This window comes from Lissotriton vulgaris, chromosome 2_1, assembly GCF_964263255.1.
Source record: "Lissotriton vulgaris chromosome 2_1, aLisVul1.2, whole genome shotgun sequence".
Lineage (NCBI taxonomy): Eukaryota > Metazoa > Chordata > Amphibia > Caudata > Salamandridae > Lissotriton > Lissotriton vulgaris.
Window position 1 is genome coordinate 1,557,029,845 of NC_141687.1, and position 19,335 is coordinate 1,557,049,179.

The following is a 19,335-nucleotide window of genomic DNA, read 5'->3' on the forward strand; positions in this document are numbered from 1 at the left end:
AGATCCCACTGGCTACAGCATACAAGCACTCACAAACAACATAGAGTCTTCCTAGCAGGCACTGTACACACAATATGCACTTGACATACACACAGAGTAACCAGCACAGGGTCTGGGCAGGATACACAAGCAGAACTTTGGATCATTGGAACAGAGGCATTGCACTCTTTCTTGCAACAGGGAAAAAGGACTGTCGAATCACAATGGATTCATAAACAGAATGCTGCTACCACCACTCATGTGCATGCCCCACGATAAAGCAGTGGTATTCTGTTAGTAAAGGGATATGCTTTTGGCGTTTTCCAATTGAATTGGAAGACAGAGTTCTGTGTCTCATGGTCAATTTAGGGCCTAACCCTCGGCACACACACGATTTTGCAAGTGTAGGCCCAAAAGAAAATCTTGATACCAGATTCACTCGCAGGTGGGTAACTCAGGGCAGGGGTGCACCTCAATCTAAAATGTAGGGGACATTCCCATCCCAACAAAAACCCATGTTTATGTCCAGTGAAGAGGGCTTTTTTGTTTTTACATAGCTCATTAAATTACACTTCTGCAGGTTCAAAAACATTGTAAGGAATAGTTTTGTACCTGAGAAGTCATAAGCACTGAATAGTCCTGCCCGCGTGCAGGTACCCCAGAGCACTTTATCCACTATATCTTCTCAAATGTAGATGTTCGACTTTATTTGGGAAGGCCTGCAGAGTCACTTCCGAGGAGAGGGCTAGCGAGCTCCAACCTTTGTGTTCTCACAAACCTTACACAGTTGTCCATTCTTCCAAGGTGGTTATGAGAACTCACCCAGAATTCCCCCCTAAGGTAGTTTCAGATTTCCATGCTAATCCCACATTCTTTCAGAATCCATCCACACCAGCCAAGAGAACTCTTCATTCTTCAGATGTACGGAGAGTGTTAAAATTATATCTCCCTAAAGCATGCGACATCCACAGATCAGACCAATTATATATTAATTATGGTCAATTCCGCACTGGTCTAGCCACTTCTAAGCAATCCATTTCAAGATGGATTGTTTCCTGCATCCTGTTATGTAATCAGAAAGCTAATAAAACACTTGATGCCAGACCGAAAGCACATTCCAGTAGAGGTAAAGCAGCCACTGCTGGCCTAATGCGTAATATTCCAAGGACAGAGACTTGGAAGGCAGCTACATGAAGGTCTATTTACACATTCACCAAACATTACTCCAGTGATTCTGATGCTAGGGCATATGCACAAGTAGGGCAGGACTCCCTCAAAAATCTATTTGCAGAAACAGCTTCAGCAATTCACTCTCTGTTTTTGTCACCGCTATAAGTAGGTAAGGGCCTGCTATTCTATTCAGTGCTTATGACTATACATGGAAATCCCCAACGAGAGAAGACATTTTTTCCTACCTGCAACTCTAGTTCTCTTGTAGGGGTATTTCCATGATAAGTCATAAGCAACCCTCCCTCCTCCCCAGTGAAACAGACAGAGATACTCATAGATTTTATATATATATACATATATATATATATATATATATATATATATATATATATATATATCATCATTCTTCACCTCAAAAAGAACTGAGGTAACTTCCTCTAGCTAAGCATGACTGGATACTGGAGGCCTCTGGTGCCTTGAAGGCACCACGCCTATTTTCAGCTCTTATAATGACAGCCTATAAGACTACAATGCCTTGTGCTTCTTCATTTCTATGCTCTTCTAAAAAAGGGATTGTGAAAGTATTATGCATTATATGCGTAGACGCCTCTCCTGTCAACCTTTTTCATCTGCAAAATGAAGAATTTGGCCATTATAGCCTCCTCCTATAGGTTGCATACTATTTTCTTTCTTATGTGATGTTGCAGGATTTCCCGAAGAAAGGCGAACATCTACACTTAAGAAGATATATGGGATAGAGTGTTTCGGGGTTCCCACATGTGGGCGGGACTATTCAGTGCTTATGACTATACATGAAAATCCCCTACGAGAGAAGATATATTTATTAGCCGAGGATTTAAGGACCTTGGAAGGGTGGAAGGCTGAGTTGACCAGTCTGGGCTTCAAACCCAGGAGCTGCAGTTTACAGCCGGTATTCGTAGCAGGCATTTTAACTCACTGAGCCATCTTGCCATCAAAACGTATTAAAAGTTTTAAGACGCGGTGATCCGTGTGACAGTCTCTTCATAAATCCAACCCTTTTATGCGTGACTTCTTTATAAAAATAAGTTATTTCATCAACATATTCTAACTGAATAAAAGATATCCAAGTGAAGTGTGCAAGTGAAATGTAGGTAAAGATACTCTCCAGAGGCGCCTCCAAATCTGAACTCAGTGCTCACACATCTACAAAAGGCACGAAAAAGGTTGCCAAATATATAAACAAAGCGCCAGAAGGTGTCAGCTATTCAAGAACAGGTTACTTCACCTGAAACTTCTCTGCAGGGAAGTCACAGCTTTTGGTAAGTTTCTGAGCCTTTTCCGCATCCGGAACCCTTTCCAAACTGCTTGTATTAAACATGCGGCATCATGGAATTTCTGCAACAAAACAGCAAAAGTATGAGGTTAAAGAACAGCATCTAAATTGTCTATTTATCAACTAACTGCTTTTCAGCCAATACAAATTATTCAATTGGCTACATTGTACTTTAAGTGATCTTTCGTTTACAAAGGTAAAATACATTCATAATGATTGATGTGCAGTAGTTAAATGAAACTGGTCTTCTTTATTTGGCAAATTATACTTAAATGGGCAATTAAAATATGTATAAAAGAGTGTGTGACAGGTGAATGTGCAAGTGAGGTCAAACATCTCACTCAATTACAGCCTTGTTTCCAAGTACCATGGTTCACTGGCAGAGTAGAGTTCCTAGAGGTTGCCATGTTTAATCGGTTTGTGTACATGATGTGCCTGGAGGCCTGATGAAAGCAGAAAGATCAGCTTCTTCATTGATTGTTGTTGACAATCCTGATCACCAAAATGATTGCACACTCAGCATAGTCATGTATATCCTTAGTATTCCATTGTTTCATCCTGTAGTTCTTTTCTTTATTTTTTTGCTACAAGACATTAGAAGTTTTAAAGACTTCTTGACTGTGCCAGGTTTCTTGACCCAGCTACTTGGCTCCAAATATCAAACCATACATTTCTGAAAACTAAACACCTAAGGGAGTACACGTTGGTGTAACTTGCATGGATACCACAACGTTTTCTTACTAAGAATGCCCTAAAAACATCACACTTTAGCTAAAACCTGAGATTTTTCTCACACTTCTGTGAGGGAAAGTTCAAGAAACTGCTGGGATCCCAAAAATATCCTGCATGGCAATCTTAAAGTAGTACAAGACCTATGAAGAGTCACATACCACATTTCGCCACCAACTTCGTTGGTAGCACATGCCCTGGGAAGCACCCTAATGTAAGTCTTGGGTGTGTGCTGGCTTCAGTCATGGTATCAGTCATGCAGCTTGCAGATATATGTTCTTGGTTTAGGTGTCACTGCATAAGAATTAGGAATTGCACCAAGGAGCAAATGTGAGGGTCACCCCCTTCACTTAGACCAATAGCCCCTATTCTGTTTCTTTACCACATTGCATTCACTTTCCTTTGAACCAGGAGGCATCCCAGTCTGGGGAAACCTGCAGCACAATGGATTTGTTTGAGTCGGACCCCTATGTGAGGAACATTCTTGGGAACCTATGTGTGCCCTGATCCAATACCAGTTTATTTGTAGAGGACATGTCCTTTGACCTCACTAGGGTGCTGTCTGCACGTCTTAAACCCCAATAAATAAATTAAATACCTTAAGTCTGAACACCAGGGGCATGTACCAAACGCTTGTTATGAATATTGAAGGACACTGCTCTTAGGGAATGTCAGAAAGTGGTTTTTTTGTTGGGGATGATGCGAGTCCTTCACACGTATTAAGAACTAATCACCATCCTGGGATGAAAGCATTGTGAACTGGCTTCTAGGGAAATCAAGCAGTGTCCGAAGAGCTGGACTGACAGGTTAGTGTGTGGACCGTTTTGTTTGCCTATTGTGGCCCGGTTTTATAGTCTGCTGGAATAATTGTTACTGTTAATTTCTGTGGAATTAAAACAATTATTGCTGGCACCAAGCTCAAATCCATGCAGTAGCCAATACCTTGCAGGACACTGACACCATGATCTTTACAATTTCAAAACTGCCCAAATCTGCAAATATGGGCCACTTTATTTTGTCACAGTTCGACCCTGGATCAAAATACCCTTGGGGAGTACTTGACTCTCTGGGTAGAGAGGCTGAGCAGTACAAGGCTACTAAGGGGAGGTGATCTGAGCTAGTGACACAGCTCTCCAAGCAAAACATAAAACACTTAATAAATCACCATCCAGTCAGTAATACTTCTTATGAAAAGGAAAAATACTTTATAGCACACACATTAATCAATACTACACAGTAACTTGCAAATATATATATATAAGATGGCAGATGGAAATGCCTATGGTGACACCCTCCTAAAAGTAGCATCCGAGTAAAACCCGAACCGTAAAAGCACAATACTCCACACATACGATGAAGACAATATTATGGGTGCAGTCATTAAAGTCAGACCTAATGAGTTTATCAGGCACACAGGTAAGTGCCACTAAATCTTTTGCTGTAAACCATTTGTTTTTCTCGGGTACATTGGCCCCATTTTCTGAGGACATTTTAGGGGCCTCTAGTTTTGATGATGGCCGTGTCAGCTTGGGCGGGACTAGGCCCACTTCGCCACTGAATTCCAAGAAGAAAAGACATACTAAGGGCCCTCATTCAAGGCAGTGAATCAGCCTTCCTTTTGCGACCATTCGTCCTGTCTAAAGTCAATTGATTTTTCCAACACTATAGTAGACAGGCTTATGGATTTGTTGTTAAAGAAGCTGGAATCCCTGATCGTTAATACCTTCTCTTCCCGTGAATTAGACGTGCTAAAATTGAAAGAGCAATGAATAACTTGAAGGGTCAACTTGAGGCGTTGTCATATAAAGGACCTGAGAGGTAAGGATATCTGGTCTTGCTCCCCAATGACTCTAATATTTTAAATATCCGAGCGGAGAGGGGGGGGGCTGTTTTTCCTCACTTCAATCTGTGATTCTGCATGTTCAAAATACTTCTGATTCCAGTATAGCACTGGTTCTGCAATCGGTTTGCCCTACAACCCACAGCCCTATTCCGGCAAGAGGTATGTCCCTTGCTGCGAGGATAGAAGTTCTACATCCTCAGAATCCAGCTACAGGATCCCTTACTGCCGTTCACAAACCTTAATCCTTTAATAGTTAATAACCCCTCATTAGTACATGTTGGGCCTTACAACTTACAACTTCCACCGTCAGCCACACCATATATGATTTTGGCAAATGTCCCAGTGCTGGTGCCAGATGCGGTTGAACATTAAGGTCCGCTCAAAAACACTGGCTGCGCAATAGAGTGGGCTGTAGTGTTCCTCTGTTTACAGAAATCATTATGGCCAGAAGAGTTTTTTGGGTTGGATCACAACGAAAGACATTGGATGGTGATTGTGTGGTAGTGAACATTGATAACCCACAATTGTCAGCGTGTTTGTTATCTCAGCTATCATCTAGCACTGTGCCTAAAGCAGATATTTCGGTGTTTCTTTTGGGTTATTTTTGAAACCCTTCCTTCCTGTTTTAAGGGGGTCTATAGTTTCTACAGCTATTTCCACTGGCCCTTTAGTATCTATTACAACACCTTTGCCAGAGGTTAATGTTTCCACCTTTAACCGTTTCACATCATTAAGCTCTCTAGGTGTTAAAGATTGACTGCCCAATCTCGCTGACAGTCGTCTGTCTCCACCTTTGGCTGACTCTAAGGGCATCAAGTTGGTTTTGGATACTAATTCAATCCTTAGTTGGAACATAGCTGGTATCACCAGCAAGAAGGATAATTTGTCCCTTCACTACTTTTAGCCAATTTTAACATTGCATGTGTGCAAGAGACATGGGACATGGCTACTGACTTTTTTTTAATGGTTTTCTTTCTCTCCCTGTTACTACCGTTCCTTCCACTCATAGGAGGGTTAGGGGAGGACTTCTTACTTTGCTTTTATTAACCCTTGGATGTACAGTGTCTACGATTCATACTGGTTCTCCTAATTTAGCAGCTGTTCAGTTGAAATTACCAACTCTCCTAGCCTGTAGGTAGTTAACTTTTATAATGCACCCTCCCAGCCTGAAAATCCCAGTTAAACAGAGACTCTTAAAGGCTTTTTTTGACACATTGCCTAAATCATGTCGAGGGAAAAAATGTTTAGTCATCCAAGCTGGTGATTTTAATTTACACCCTTATATAAATAGGTATTTTTAATCCGACACGTTCCTCGAGTAATCATTTTGTAGAACCCCTGCACTTAACACATACTCCTGCAGGGGATCGTATTAATTCTTTCTTGGCTCAGCACAACTTGGGGGCTGATTATGATGGAGGATTTTCCGCATCCTCCGGGCCGGCAGTGGCTTCCGCCGGCCCAGAGGATGCAGAAAATCCTCTGCGGACCCACCAAAGACCCACAGCCACATTAGGATGGCTGGTGGGTCCTGGTTTCAGTCCACCGCTTTTCCGCCGCGGTTGACTTACAACCGCAGCGGAAAAGCTGTAACATGGCTGGCGGTGTCTATCAGACACCGCCAGCCATATTAGGATGGTGCAAAAGAGATGCTTTTCCACGGCGGCTTTTCCGCCGTGGAAAAGCATGTGGAACTTCACTGCGGGGGCCCGTTGCGGGCCCCCTGGGTGAAGGGGGTGGGGGTGCACATGGGGGATACCTATGGTACCCCCCAGCATTTGTATGCTTTCTGCATACAAATGCAATGTATGCATTTTCACCATTGCGGCGGGTGCAGCTTGAAGCCGCACCCGCAGCAATGGTAAAAATAGAGGATGTGACCGCCAGGGTGGCGGTCACATCCTAATTGGACAGGAGGGAACTCCGCAGGCCATGCGGAGGTTCCCTCCTCCTCTATGGTCGCGGACGGACTCAAGTCCGTCCGCGATCATAATGAGCCCCTTAGTCTTTACTCTGACCCCTGATTTTGTCACCTCCCCGGTAGGGTTTATTCCTACCTTTACCAGTCGAGGTGGAAATAGTGGTATTGATTTTATTTTTATTTACCCCCCCCCTTGATTGCTCTGTGAGCCAAGCTCGAGATTACCTAGAGTATATTAAGTGACCACAATCCCTTATCAGTTTCTTTTCACTGGGCCCCAATCACTAATGTGCAGCACATTTAGCATTGTTTAGTGGGAGCCTTACCTCACGAGGCCGGCGACTGAGATGGAGCACAGAACTCCCAGAAGTATTTCATAGAGACTTATTTAAGTTATGTCGCACTGAGAATCATTTATCTTTAAATATAACTTTTGGGGGCGTGGCCAAGATGGCGGCGTAGGAAGACGCACTCTTCGGAGCTCCCGCCGTCGGCCTTCTATAGCGCGGGCTCCGGCCTCACGGAGCCCCTTCTCAGCGACCCCATTAGCTCGCCCGGTGACCCTATACCACGGGAACCCAGCTGGGTTGTTTCTGACCAGCAGGGACAGCCGGGGTGGCGACCCGCCGGTCGGCCTGCGGCGCGGCCTGGGCCCGCAGCCGGCGTTGGAGGCGGAGCGATCAGTCGGAGACACAGCAGCCGAGCCGGGGGCCTGAGATCGGGCGTGCCCCCCACCCAACCCGGTGAGTCCGAGGCGGGTCTGACCCGCGCCTTCTACGGTGCGAGGTATCGGGGGTCCCACAGCCCAAGTGCTTCTGCAGACCCGACGCCGGTGCGAGAAGGTGGTAGCCGGTGGGGGTGCGCGCCGGAATCCGGGAGTGAGGAGGTGGGCGCGGCGGTGGTGAGCGTAAGCCCGCACGGAGTATGGAGACCTAGCTGGAGGCGAAGCAAGACAGGGCCCAGGACCGGGATAGCCGGCGGGGGGACCACACTAGAGACTTGGTGCAAGGAGCCCGTGATTTGAGGCCCCCACGTAGTTTCGAGGGTCCGCGACGGGCCCGGCCCGCACCTGAAAGTTGCGGGAGGCGGCAGACGGGAGATACGTCTGTTGCTACTGCGGGCCTGCCGAAAGGAAGCCATCACTAAGGAAGCCGGAGTGGTGTCTGAGGGACGGGTGACGGTCCCTGCCGGGAACGGACAGGGCTCATTGGAGCCGGAGGAAAGCCTGGAGTAGGGCCCTCGACGGAGGGTAGTGCACCCCGACGCGGTTCTCCGAAGCGAGGGCTTGGGCAGGCGCCATTTTGTCGCGCAGTGTGAGACAGCGGTCGACACGTGGCCTGGTAGCCGGCGCGGCCCACACACGCTCTGATACCGGGCCTAGTGCCGCTCCGGGAAGTGGACCTGCCGTCGAGCAGTCACCATGTCGCAGGGCTCGAAGGTCCGTAAAGACAGAACAGTGAAAGACATGTTCGCAAAAACCCAATCGCCCACGACGGCTAAGGACATCCCGGTTGCTAGTGCGAAAAGGGACGCGGAAGGCGCGGAACCCATTACCAAGGCCTTTCTTGAGTCCCTCTTCACGTCCTTGCGGGAAGACATCCATACTCTTAAAAAGGAATCTGCAGCTGAGATCCGAGCAGTGCGACTGGATCTGGACGGTGTGGGAGAACGGGTGGCGGATCTCGAGGCGAAGCAGGATAACGAGACACTGAAACTGAGGCACTACAACAGGAGATTATACGCCTCCATGATCAACAGGTAGACCTGCAATCACACTTGGAGGATCTGGAAAACCGTTCCAGACGACACAACGTGCGCATTCGGGGAGTGGCTCACTCGGATGAGGATAAGGACCTCTTCAAGTTTACCAGGGAGCTCTTCAACCATATCCTGGGCCGGCCGGAGGATACAGCCCTCCCGATCGACAGAGCACACAGGGTCGGTCCACAGCGTACTGGGTCGTCCTTCCCCGCAGACATTCTGGTCTGTGTTCAAGATTTCCGCACTAAGGAAGATATCCTTCAGAAGGTGAGACAGAAGCAGCCCATCTCCTTCCGCGGTCACTCCCCAACGCTTTACCAGGACCTCTCTGCACTTACACTGCAGAAACGCCGCTGCTTCAAACCAGTCACGAGCCATCTCCAGCAGCAGGCCATTCCGTACAGCTGGGGGCAATGGTTCAGGATTGTGTTGAAGCTTGACAACAAACTCTACCAGCTCCGCTCCCTTAAGGTAGCCTGTCAGGTACTGGGTATAGATCTGCCGACGGAGGAGGACGAGCAGCCATCTCGTCAAGGAGGAGCGGGAGAATCCTCATCTCAATGGCGCCAACAGCAAAATCGGCGTTGCGTCAAGCGGCCCCCGAAGACGGAGATCGAGAATGGTCGCAGGGCGGCGGTGGAGGCAGTATCTGCAGACCTATCATCACAGCAGCCGGGTAGTTGATGCACTCCACTTCAGCAATTCCGGGGGCTCCGACGCTCTTTTGGGGGCCGACGGGGGGGGGGGGGGGGGGGGGCGGATGAGAGACTGGACCTTCTTTCCCTGTGAAACGGTGTGACCAGTCATCTGTGAGAGATGATGGACAATGGTGCACTCTTCTGTCACTATAACTTTCAGTTCCTAGTTCTGGGGTGTTGGCGAGGGTGGGGGTGTTGGGGTTGGGGGGATAGAGACTGGGGTGTTCTTTTTTGCGGGAGGGAGAGGGAGGGGTTGCAGGTCCTGGGGGGTCCACCACAAACCACTGGCAAGAGATTTCAGTATCATGTAGCAGGCCGCGTTCGGATACGATTCCAAACAGCGGGGGAGCCCTGTTCTGTTGGGGTAAGATTGCAGGCTCCGGGGCTGGCCCCCGGTACACAAGGCAGGCGAGGATGAGGACGACCTATGGCCCCCACTGAAGTACGCATCCTTTCCCTGAATGTGAGAGGTCTTAACAACCCCATCAAAAGGAGAGCAGTATTATCCTGCCTTGAACATGCGCAAGTCGACATTTGTCTCCTACAGGAGACGCATCTATTGCAGAAGGACTGCTCCAGGATGAGGGCACGTAACTTTCCGCAGCAGTTCTTTTCCTCCGCCCCGAACAAGAAAGCTGGGGTTGCGATCCTAGTAGCGCAGAAGTTTCGGGGGCGGGTGCTAAGAAAGGGAGCGGAGATAAAGGGGAGGTGGTTATCGTATCATTTCTCCCTGGGAGAGCCAGACTTCACGGTTTGCTCAGTTTATGCCCCTAATGAAGGTCAGGAAAAATTCTTTCAAGACGCGCTTAGCGTAGTGGCAGCATCCGAGGATAGGCACATCCTTCTGGGGGGAGACCTCAACCTTGTGCTGAACACCATGTTAGATAGGTCGGCGCAGCGCACTACACAGGCTGGAACCTTGTCCAAGGGGGGTTTGAAGAGACTAGAGGAACTGGGTATGGTAGACCTCTGGCGCAGCTTCCACCCTGGCACTAGAGCTTATTCATACTTCTCGAGCGCACATCGCACATACGCTAGATTGGATTACTTTTTGGCCTCTGCTGACATCCACTGTACATATAGGAGTTGCAACTCTTTCTGATTACGCTCCCATTTCGGCGAATTTCTTTTTTCCCCCAGTGCAATAACCCTCCCGATGCTGGCGACTCAGGGACACGCTATTACAACGCAAGGAGGTGCCCGAAAAAATCGCAAGTGCGATAAATGATTACTTGCTACATAACAACACCTCTGACACTTCCCCAACGACACACTGGGCAGCATTAAAGGCAGTACTTAGGGGAGAGTTCATAGCCTTATCCTCGGCTGAAAATAGGGCGCGAGCAGAGAAAAGGGACGAGCTGACGCAGAAGGTTAGGGAGTTGGAAGGTATGCACCAGAGGACATGCGCACGCAGAATATGGAGACAACTGACATCAGTTAGGAAACAGCTGAGCGCGCTAGACCAGGACAGGGCGGAATTTGCGGCATTGAGAGTGCGTCACATGTACTACACAGGGGGGGACAGGTGCAGGCGCCTACTGGGACGAGCGCTCCGAGAGAAACGGCAACGTCACATGGTGAAAGAAATTAGAACGCAAGGGGGGAACCTTGCCACAGAAGAAGGTGAAATTGCGGCCGCCTTCGGCGATTTCTACACCTCCCTGTACGCAGGGTCGACACTAGATCATGCAGCGGGCGCAGCATTCCTAGATTTTCCCCGACTCCCGGTACTCACTCCGGACCAAGCTGCAGCCCTGAAAAGTAACATCAGACCCGAGGAGGTCATCTCAGCCATTTCCAGGCTCAAGCTGGGGAAAGCCCCTGGGCCTGATGGCTTCACAGCCATCTTTTATAAAACTTTTTGCGCACAAGTAGTACCGCTGCTTACCACTCTCTTTAACTCCTTTTCGGATCCGGGCGCGATTTCAGAGGACCTCCTAGACGCCACCATCTCCGTGATCCCCAAACCAGGTAAGGATCACACGAAGTGTGAAGCTTACAGACCCATCTCACTACTTAACATTGATTTGAAATTGTACACAAGCCTCCTGGCCGCGAGACTAGCCCCGCTGATGCCGAGACTAATTGTTCCGGATCAGGCCGGGTTCATTTCGGAACGGCAAACTGTAGACAATACAAAGAGGGCGCTCCACCTCATCGAGAAGGCCACACGTACGGAAGGGGAATACATGATGCTTGCAATTGACGCGGAAAAGGCGTTTGATCGAGTCCACTGGCCGTATCTGGAGCAGGTCTTGGTGAGGGCTGGATTGAGGAACCGATTCCGTACCTGGATTCTGAACTGCTACTCCTCGCGACCTTCAGCGACGGTCCGCGTCAATGGGTGCTCTTCGCCTCGCTTCTCCATAGAGCGGGGCACCAGACAGGGGTGTCCATTGTCGCCCTTGTTGTTTGCCTCTACATGGAGCCCCTCGCTCAGGCTGTGAGACTCGCTCCCGAGGTCCATGGAATCAAAATGGGCGCCTTCGAACATACCATAACCCTGTATGCGGACGATGTTCTGTTGTCATTGTCCTCTCCCCGGGAGTCGCTCCCAGCCTGTGTGGCCATTCTGGATGCCTTCGAGGAGGTAGCAGGATTTAAAGTCAATCTAAGCAAGTCGGTGGCACTCGACCTCTCCCTGGACGCGTCTACGAGAGCGCACCTACAGGGGCTCTTTCCGTTCCCGTGGGCGTCTGAAGCCGTCCCCTATCTCGGTATCCAAATGGCGGCTACCCTACAGGGCACAGTCCGCCTTAATTACGCGAGACTCCGGCAGACCATCTGGTCAGAACTGGGTAGATGGAGACACCTCCCGTTGTCGTGGCTAGGCAGGGTGGCAGCGATAAAAATGACGATCCTACCGCAGGTCCTTTATGTGTTCCGAGCCATCCCTATGAAACCCCCAGAGGGGTGGATCCGTCAGACCCAAGCTGAACTAGCGCAATTTATCTGGAACGGGCGCCGTCCGCGGATGAAACTTCGCCTGGCGATGTTGCCTCCTGAGAACGGGGGACTGGGCCTACTGGATTTGTTACTATACTACCAAGCGGCGCAACTGCGGATGTTAGTGGAGTGGAGTAAATGGGAGTCCGAGAAGCACTGGCTCTTTCAGGACCAGGCTGTAGCGGGCCGCGCACTGCAGGAGGTCCCTTTCCCGCGGCGGCGACATCGACCCCCCAACCTCTACGCCTCATTCATCACGAGAACTCCTCTGGAGGTGTGGGACCATGTGAGTGTGGCACACAAATTGACATCCTTCCCATCCCCGCTAACACCTTTGCTGAACAACCCGGACTTCGGTCCTGGTATGGACACGGTGGCATTTGCGAGATGGGGTCCGGCGGGATGTAGGGTACTTTCACACATGTATGCAGCGAAGGGGGCCATTCCTTTTGACGCCTTCCGTCATGAATACGGTTTGCCTGAGGAGGAGCGTCTACGTTATTTCCAGGTGCGACATTGGGCACTCCATGCAAGTACCAGAGACGGGGCGAATCGCAGACTCAGTGAATACGAATATTGGCTGCTCTTGAGGAAGTCGGACCGCAAACTAATATCAGACATTTACCGCATGTTGTCGGATAGATACACTCATGTCCACAATTCAGGAAGAGCACGATGGGAGAGAGAGCTGGGGCGCACGCTAAGTAACAAAGAATGGGAGGGCATCTGTTATAGGGCTCGCCACTCTGCACACCACATGGGCCTGACGGACACCCTCACTAAAATCGCCACATATTGGTACTATACTCCAGAGAGGCTCAATGAGATAGATCACACACGAGATGCACTATGTTGGCGGGGCTGTGGGGGGAGTGGTACACTGGTACATTTATTATGGGATTGTCTTCATATACAGGGTTACTGGAAACAAGTACTAAACGAGGTGGATCTACACTTAGACACTACACTTCCGAGATTCCCCGCCTACGTGTTGCTGGGCTCACCCAATCCCATAACCTATCCGCTGCGCTCCCATCGGGGCAGACTGATAGCCATAGCCCTGGGCTCTGCGTTGCAGAATGTTCTCACTTACTGGCAGACTGCCCACGTTCCCACTTTTCAGGGCTGGTTGCACCGTCTTTGGAACGTCTTGGGGATGGAAAAGCTGTTCTTGGTGGCCAGGGGAGAAGGAGACAAGTACCCAGAACTATGGCGGCCCTTTTTAACGCTCTTGGCCACAGAATTCAGGGAAGTGACCTGTCCTAGATACTTGCGCCTCCTTCCGCTGCCGCAATGTGATGTCAAGGAATCATCGAGCTAGGCAATCGTGCCCACGTGGTTGAAATTTGGACCTGGAACTGGGGTGGTGGGTGGGTAGTTCGGGGGGCAGAGGGGTTTGGGGTACAAGGTTTGAGTGTTGCTCACTCCGATAGACACTATTAAGTAGCCTTACGGGGACTTGACCTGCGTAGCACTTGTTTTGTACTGAGATTGTGCGTTTTCCCCCTAACTACTGCAGTCTTCAGGAGCCTTTTTCCTTGCACTTACATCTCATGCCATGGTCCGGGACATGCACATACCTATGCAAGTCTGCTCCTCATTGTTGATGTTTTGATTTGTTACTAAAAGCTGTATAAGTGCTGGGTAGGCCGAATGTTGACGCCGAACCAGTATGTAACGCATGATAATGTATTAGATCCGGATGTGCAGCACAATAAACATAATTTAAACATAAATATAACTTTTGCTGCTAACAGAATTGTAAAATCATTTAATGTTATCACTCATGATATACCTCCCATGTTAATAAGTACTAGTAATGTTATAAGTATCAGACCTTTCAAATGGTTTGATGCTAAATGCTCCAGGGCTAACCGAGTACTTTTGGCGGCAGTAAAGCCCATTCTCAGAGCTAACAAATGGGTTTCTGCCTCATACAAAAGCATTCTAGGGGAGCGCAAGAGGCAACTGAAAGAGGAAGCCTGGGAAGAATTTATGCCAGCTAGTTGCTTGAGAGATAGGTCAAGGTTTTGGGAAATTGTCAACCGTTTGATTTTCAGGCCAGCAGTGGAACCAGCCTTATTGTCCACTATTTCGCCTGTGGATTGGGTCAATCATTTGAAATCTATTTATGATGTGCCTAATTTCACATCCTTCGATTGTTTGACTGACTACTCTAATTTACCCATTACTTTCCAATTTGATGAGGTATGGAAAGTTATTCAAATGTTGTCCTCTAAAAAAGGTCCACGGTCCTGATGCTGTCCAGCTTGACATCTTCAATAGACTTGCTGCGGCATGACGGTGGCGGTCCAGTCACCCCCTCACCGGCGCTCCGACCGCCCCATTAAGCGTAGGGTGGTCGGACAGCCACTGCAGCGTGGCCGTTGCCAGGGAACTGCCATTCCCTGGCGGTGGCATGGCAGAGTAGAGGCAGAAATATGCTTGGCAAGACTGCTGTGGACCCGCCAAGCATATTATGAGTTTCCTCTCCGCCACAGTTTTCATGACGATTCCTCTTGTATGAAAACCATAGTGGAGAGGAAACAAAGGGGGCCCTCTTGTGCCTCTGGACCTTGGGGTGCATGTAGGGGGCACAACATGTGCCCCTCTGTGTGCATGCACCACAATCTATGCATGGCATAGACTTTACAGTCCATGCTGTGCAGGACCTGTTTTTGGCGTTCCCATTGCGATGTCCATTTTCAGAGGCACGGCCGTGGGAACAGGTAAACTCGTAATCTGGTAGGCGCACCAACCAAGGATTTGGCGGTGCTGGAGCAGGCCGCCAGCATGGCGGTCCGCTCCCGCACCACCAAACTCATAATCAGGCCCTTTAAGTCTCCTGTCTCACTGTTCTCAAGGCAGGCGTCAGATAGGGGAGTCAACCTCCAGGCCATTCTGTCCAACTGAAATGGCGATGAGCGTGATAGTGGTTCCGTGGACACTCTCACAGTACATATTGACCAATACTGTAGGCAGTTATGGAACCAAAGCCTGACCAATATGGATAATACAAAAACTGACGTCTCCTTGTCTTAGTTCTCAAGGAATGTAAATGAAAATAAATTGAACAGCTGCTGTCCAGCAATCATCTGTCTCCAAGAAACCTGGTCTGTAGTTACATTGGACTGGGTCAATTACTACGTTATTAATGTTCCTGTTGCAAGTGTCAGAAGGGCCATGCCAAAGGTGGCCTTTTTGTTCTTCTCACAATTGAGGTGCAGTGGGACTTTAGAATAATACATCGTCCTAGCAACAATGTGCAATGCATAAATCAAACTACCAAAAGTGAGTGCTTATTCTGCAGACTCTTTATTCTATTAAAAAATGTCAATAAAAGCCCATAAAAAAAAAAGATGCGGAAGAAGCCTAGACCCATCCCCGACCCCATCTTTCCACCTAAAGCTAAGGCAAACAAATGCGGAAAAATACTACTGAAATCACTGCATGGAATAAATGGTGTGATCCTAAAAGGAAGAACTGAAGGGGACTTCCAGGTCGCTCATACCAGAAAGGGGGTCACGGGCTCCTTCATTATAGACTACATTATAACCAGTTATGATTCAATTCAGAAATTCTCTTCCTTTAAATCGGAGTTTGTCCAAGGCAATGGTCATGCAATATTAAACTCAAAACTTGAAGTGCAATTGCATCAAAAGCTGTCTTGGTCATTTACAGAAGGAAACAGGGAAGTGTCTATATTATGTAGCCAAGGCTAAATTATTTAGAACTCAAATAATATAAGTAAGATGAATGCAGTAGTCAGGATCAATAGGAGGTAGGTACCCTGAAAAGAAGAGTCACTTCCCATTAACAATTCAAAGAAAGTTTAACTTTCTCAGAAGTTGCATGCATGCTGGCATGTGTAATCGATCAAGATCCTCTTACCCCAGATGTGCAGCAATAGATCAGATTTTAAAAGGCAGCATTGAGAGCTGGCACTCCAAATCCATTTTGACAGAGCTTACAGACTCACAGCAGAGTTCCCAAAAACAGGGTTGTCGAGCAAGTAAAGAAAACCAGGGGCTAAATGTGTTGGAATCCATCATCTCAAAAGGATCTTTAACTGCTCAGCATATTCATGCTCACCACAGCTTTTTATGCCACTCTGTGTTAACTGTAGGATGCAGGCAACCATTCCCTGCCCCATGTACTCCATTTCAGAGAGAGGGTTACATGTTTATATGCATTTGGATCCTTCAATGCAAAACCTGGTCGTAGTGGTAGTTTGGAAAGTTTAAGAAGGACATAATCTGGCCTTTAAACAATGATTTCAATATCTCTACAAAACTATAACATTTAAATACAAATATTTAAACAAAGATCTCAGATACCATGCCCTTTTTCAATAATGTTATGTTTTAAAAACATACAAAGGCATTATCAAAAAGAACTAAAAGTACAGCTGTTTTACCCCTTTGTACGTGGTACCTGCATTTCAGCTTGCTGGTAGGATCCATAGCGTAATATATCCAAAAGTCTCCCAAGTTCTCGACCAAAGCCTTTTCCAGTCCACTGTCTGCTGAGAAGTGTTCGCAATCCTGGAAAGAGAAAGTAAAATATGACTACGGCTCTCTTCGCACACCCGGTTCACATGGAAGGAAGTACATGTTGGAGCGGATTGTGGTATTATCCAGTCGAGGGGAGGGGGGGGGGGGGGTGGACAATTTCGTTTTAAGGTAAATAGCTTTAAATATAATAGTAAGTTTAATATTTGATTAGTGTACAAATTATCACCTGTTAAATACCTTTTTCATCTATAAGTCATGTTTAGCAGAGTTTCCTCTGTTGTTTTAAATAGGAACACCTTTAAACAAACAAAGCACAATGTTCCTTAGTTCCAGACCTGGGCAGGGGTGAATGCATAATTGTTTCCCTCCTCAGCCTAGACCTGAATACTTGAGCCTGAATCATACAGAGTCTTCTAACTAGGTTGGTGTCAGAGAGGGTAATGGAGGATATGAAGGAGGTGGATATGGCTGTAGGCATACAGTGTTCACCTATTAACAATAGATTTCTTCACCCTCAGTGCTACTAAAAGATAAAAACAACTCTCTGGAAATGAAGATAAGAGCAAGCGTACAAGCTATTTGCACCCTCAGGGTTCCTCATTTAGTTCCAAAATGCTGCAACCAAAAGAAAGATTAAATAATAAGAAATGTACATTTCTTGATCTTCCTTTTTTTAAAATATTTAATCACATCAATAAACCACCTTCTGTATTTTAACACTATTTACATTAAACTACGTGAATCTATAGATCCCAGTTATGCTGATGCAAAGTTCATACAGAACACGTTTCATCACAAAGCATTGCTCTTTGGCATCTCTGACCACACATACCTTTTTACACATATGCAAATCAATAGTTCATGCCAGTCTCATTTGTGATTACTCTGCGGCATGGATAGAACCGGTCAGCTCATAACCACAAACCTGAGTAATCCAGTCAACAGGGGCGATGGAGAAAAGACAATCTGACCACTCCCCTTCTCCCCTCCCCTGAGGGACAAATAAGAACTGCCAACCCAAGGGGAAAAGAAGAGTGGATAAAACAACCAAGATAACAGGGCAGCCTGTCCAGCTGAGTTCTCAATGGGGAAATGGTTAACCAGCATGTATAAAAGGCCACTCTTCATACCTTGAGCTTCCCTTATACCATATTGCTCCCACCTCTAACACTCACACATGCAACCACCCATCAGCAGAAGGGCTGCTACTCCAGACAATAGGATTTGTATACTTTATTCCTGCATCAAACATCAGAAACGAAAGGGCTCCGAATTGACAAAGGGGGGTCTGGGCAAGAACACCCTAAGTACTGGAAAATCTGATGGTCAAGATAAACAGCCCAGCGATAACCTCTCTCCAGACGAGTAAAAAATCAAGAGGCTTAATGGATGCCTCACATTGTAATGACAAGCATTTGCAATGCAATAGGTCTCGCATTTACGCAAGACCTATAGTATTGCAAATGGTAGGTATCACGGACAATGGGAGGGAGGGTGTGCGGGGGCAGAATGCACAGACAACAAGAGGGAGGGTGAATGTTGGTGTTTTAAAGGCACAGACAATGGGAGGGAGGGCGGGCAGGGGAAGAAGGCACGGACAACAGGAGGAAGGACGGGGGGATAAAGAAGGCACCAAAGCATGTTGTGCCTGCAACAGGAGAACCTCATTAAAGAAAATAGTGCTCACAGTCTAGATAACATGTACCGTGTAACAACAGAAGAAAAGGGGCCAGTCGCCATGGGAGGTGACAAATAAAGAGGAGGCGGTACTAAGGATGGACTAACAAGCCTATTTACGAATCAGAATCCAGCATTTAGGACGGACAATGACACAAGCCAATTGCAAATATGGGTGGAGAATGGGCAGGGCTTCTATTCGCTACTCAACGACAACAAGTCTTGCAGAGTAGAGCATGCACGCTGGCTCTAGGCTCGACCTAAAAAAAGCATGCATGCATAAATAAGAAGGCTGTTAGCCCGAGGCACTGCTCCGTCTGTGAGCATGCTCTTGTAAGTGTTGTCAGGGGCAAAAAAACGCTGCCAAGAGAAGAATCAAGCAATCAGGCAAAGTCACGGGTAAAACAGAGGTATAAGACTAGGCAGGGTGTACAGTGTGCCCAAACCAGCGTGCTTCGGCTCTAACCGTGCATCGCACAGGTCTGCTACAGGACTCAGCTGTATTTTCCATAAGCTGGCCGTATTATCAAAACCAAGCAATTCCCACGCGGAGCACCAACCAGCAGGGTGCCTGTGGAAACCCAGCAGCCAGCGGGAAAGACGAGTTCCTATGACAAAAAAGGCCCCTGGCATGAGACACTCCCACTCCAGCATGTGATGATAGTGCATCAGGGAAACGCCATCTAAGGGCTGCCTGTAAGAACGGGAATTATGAGGAGTCCCGACTGTCATACAAGCGTGACGAATGTTGTCAAGTAATGACTGTCGGGAACAAAGGT

The 19,335-nt window shown here is 47.7% G+C and overlaps 1 protein-coding gene across 2 annotated transcripts in view; it reads right to left on the bottom strand.

Annotated features, from left to right (window-relative positions):
* Positions 1-19,335, bottom strand: part of IQCB1 (IQ motif containing B1) — a 308,848-nt gene that overhangs the window by 140,644 nt on the left and 148,869 nt on the right. For both annotated transcript variants that reach the window (XM_086958877.1, XM_086958879.1), the window contains exons 8-9: positions 16,800-16,909; positions 2,417-2,526 (exon numbers count right to left, since the gene is read on the bottom strand). In XM_086958877.1, coding sequence (XP_086815003.1) covers positions 2,417-2,526; positions 16,800-16,909 — 220 coding nt within the window. The remainder of the gene's footprint in view (positions 1-2,416; positions 2,527-16,799; positions 16,910-19,335) is intronic.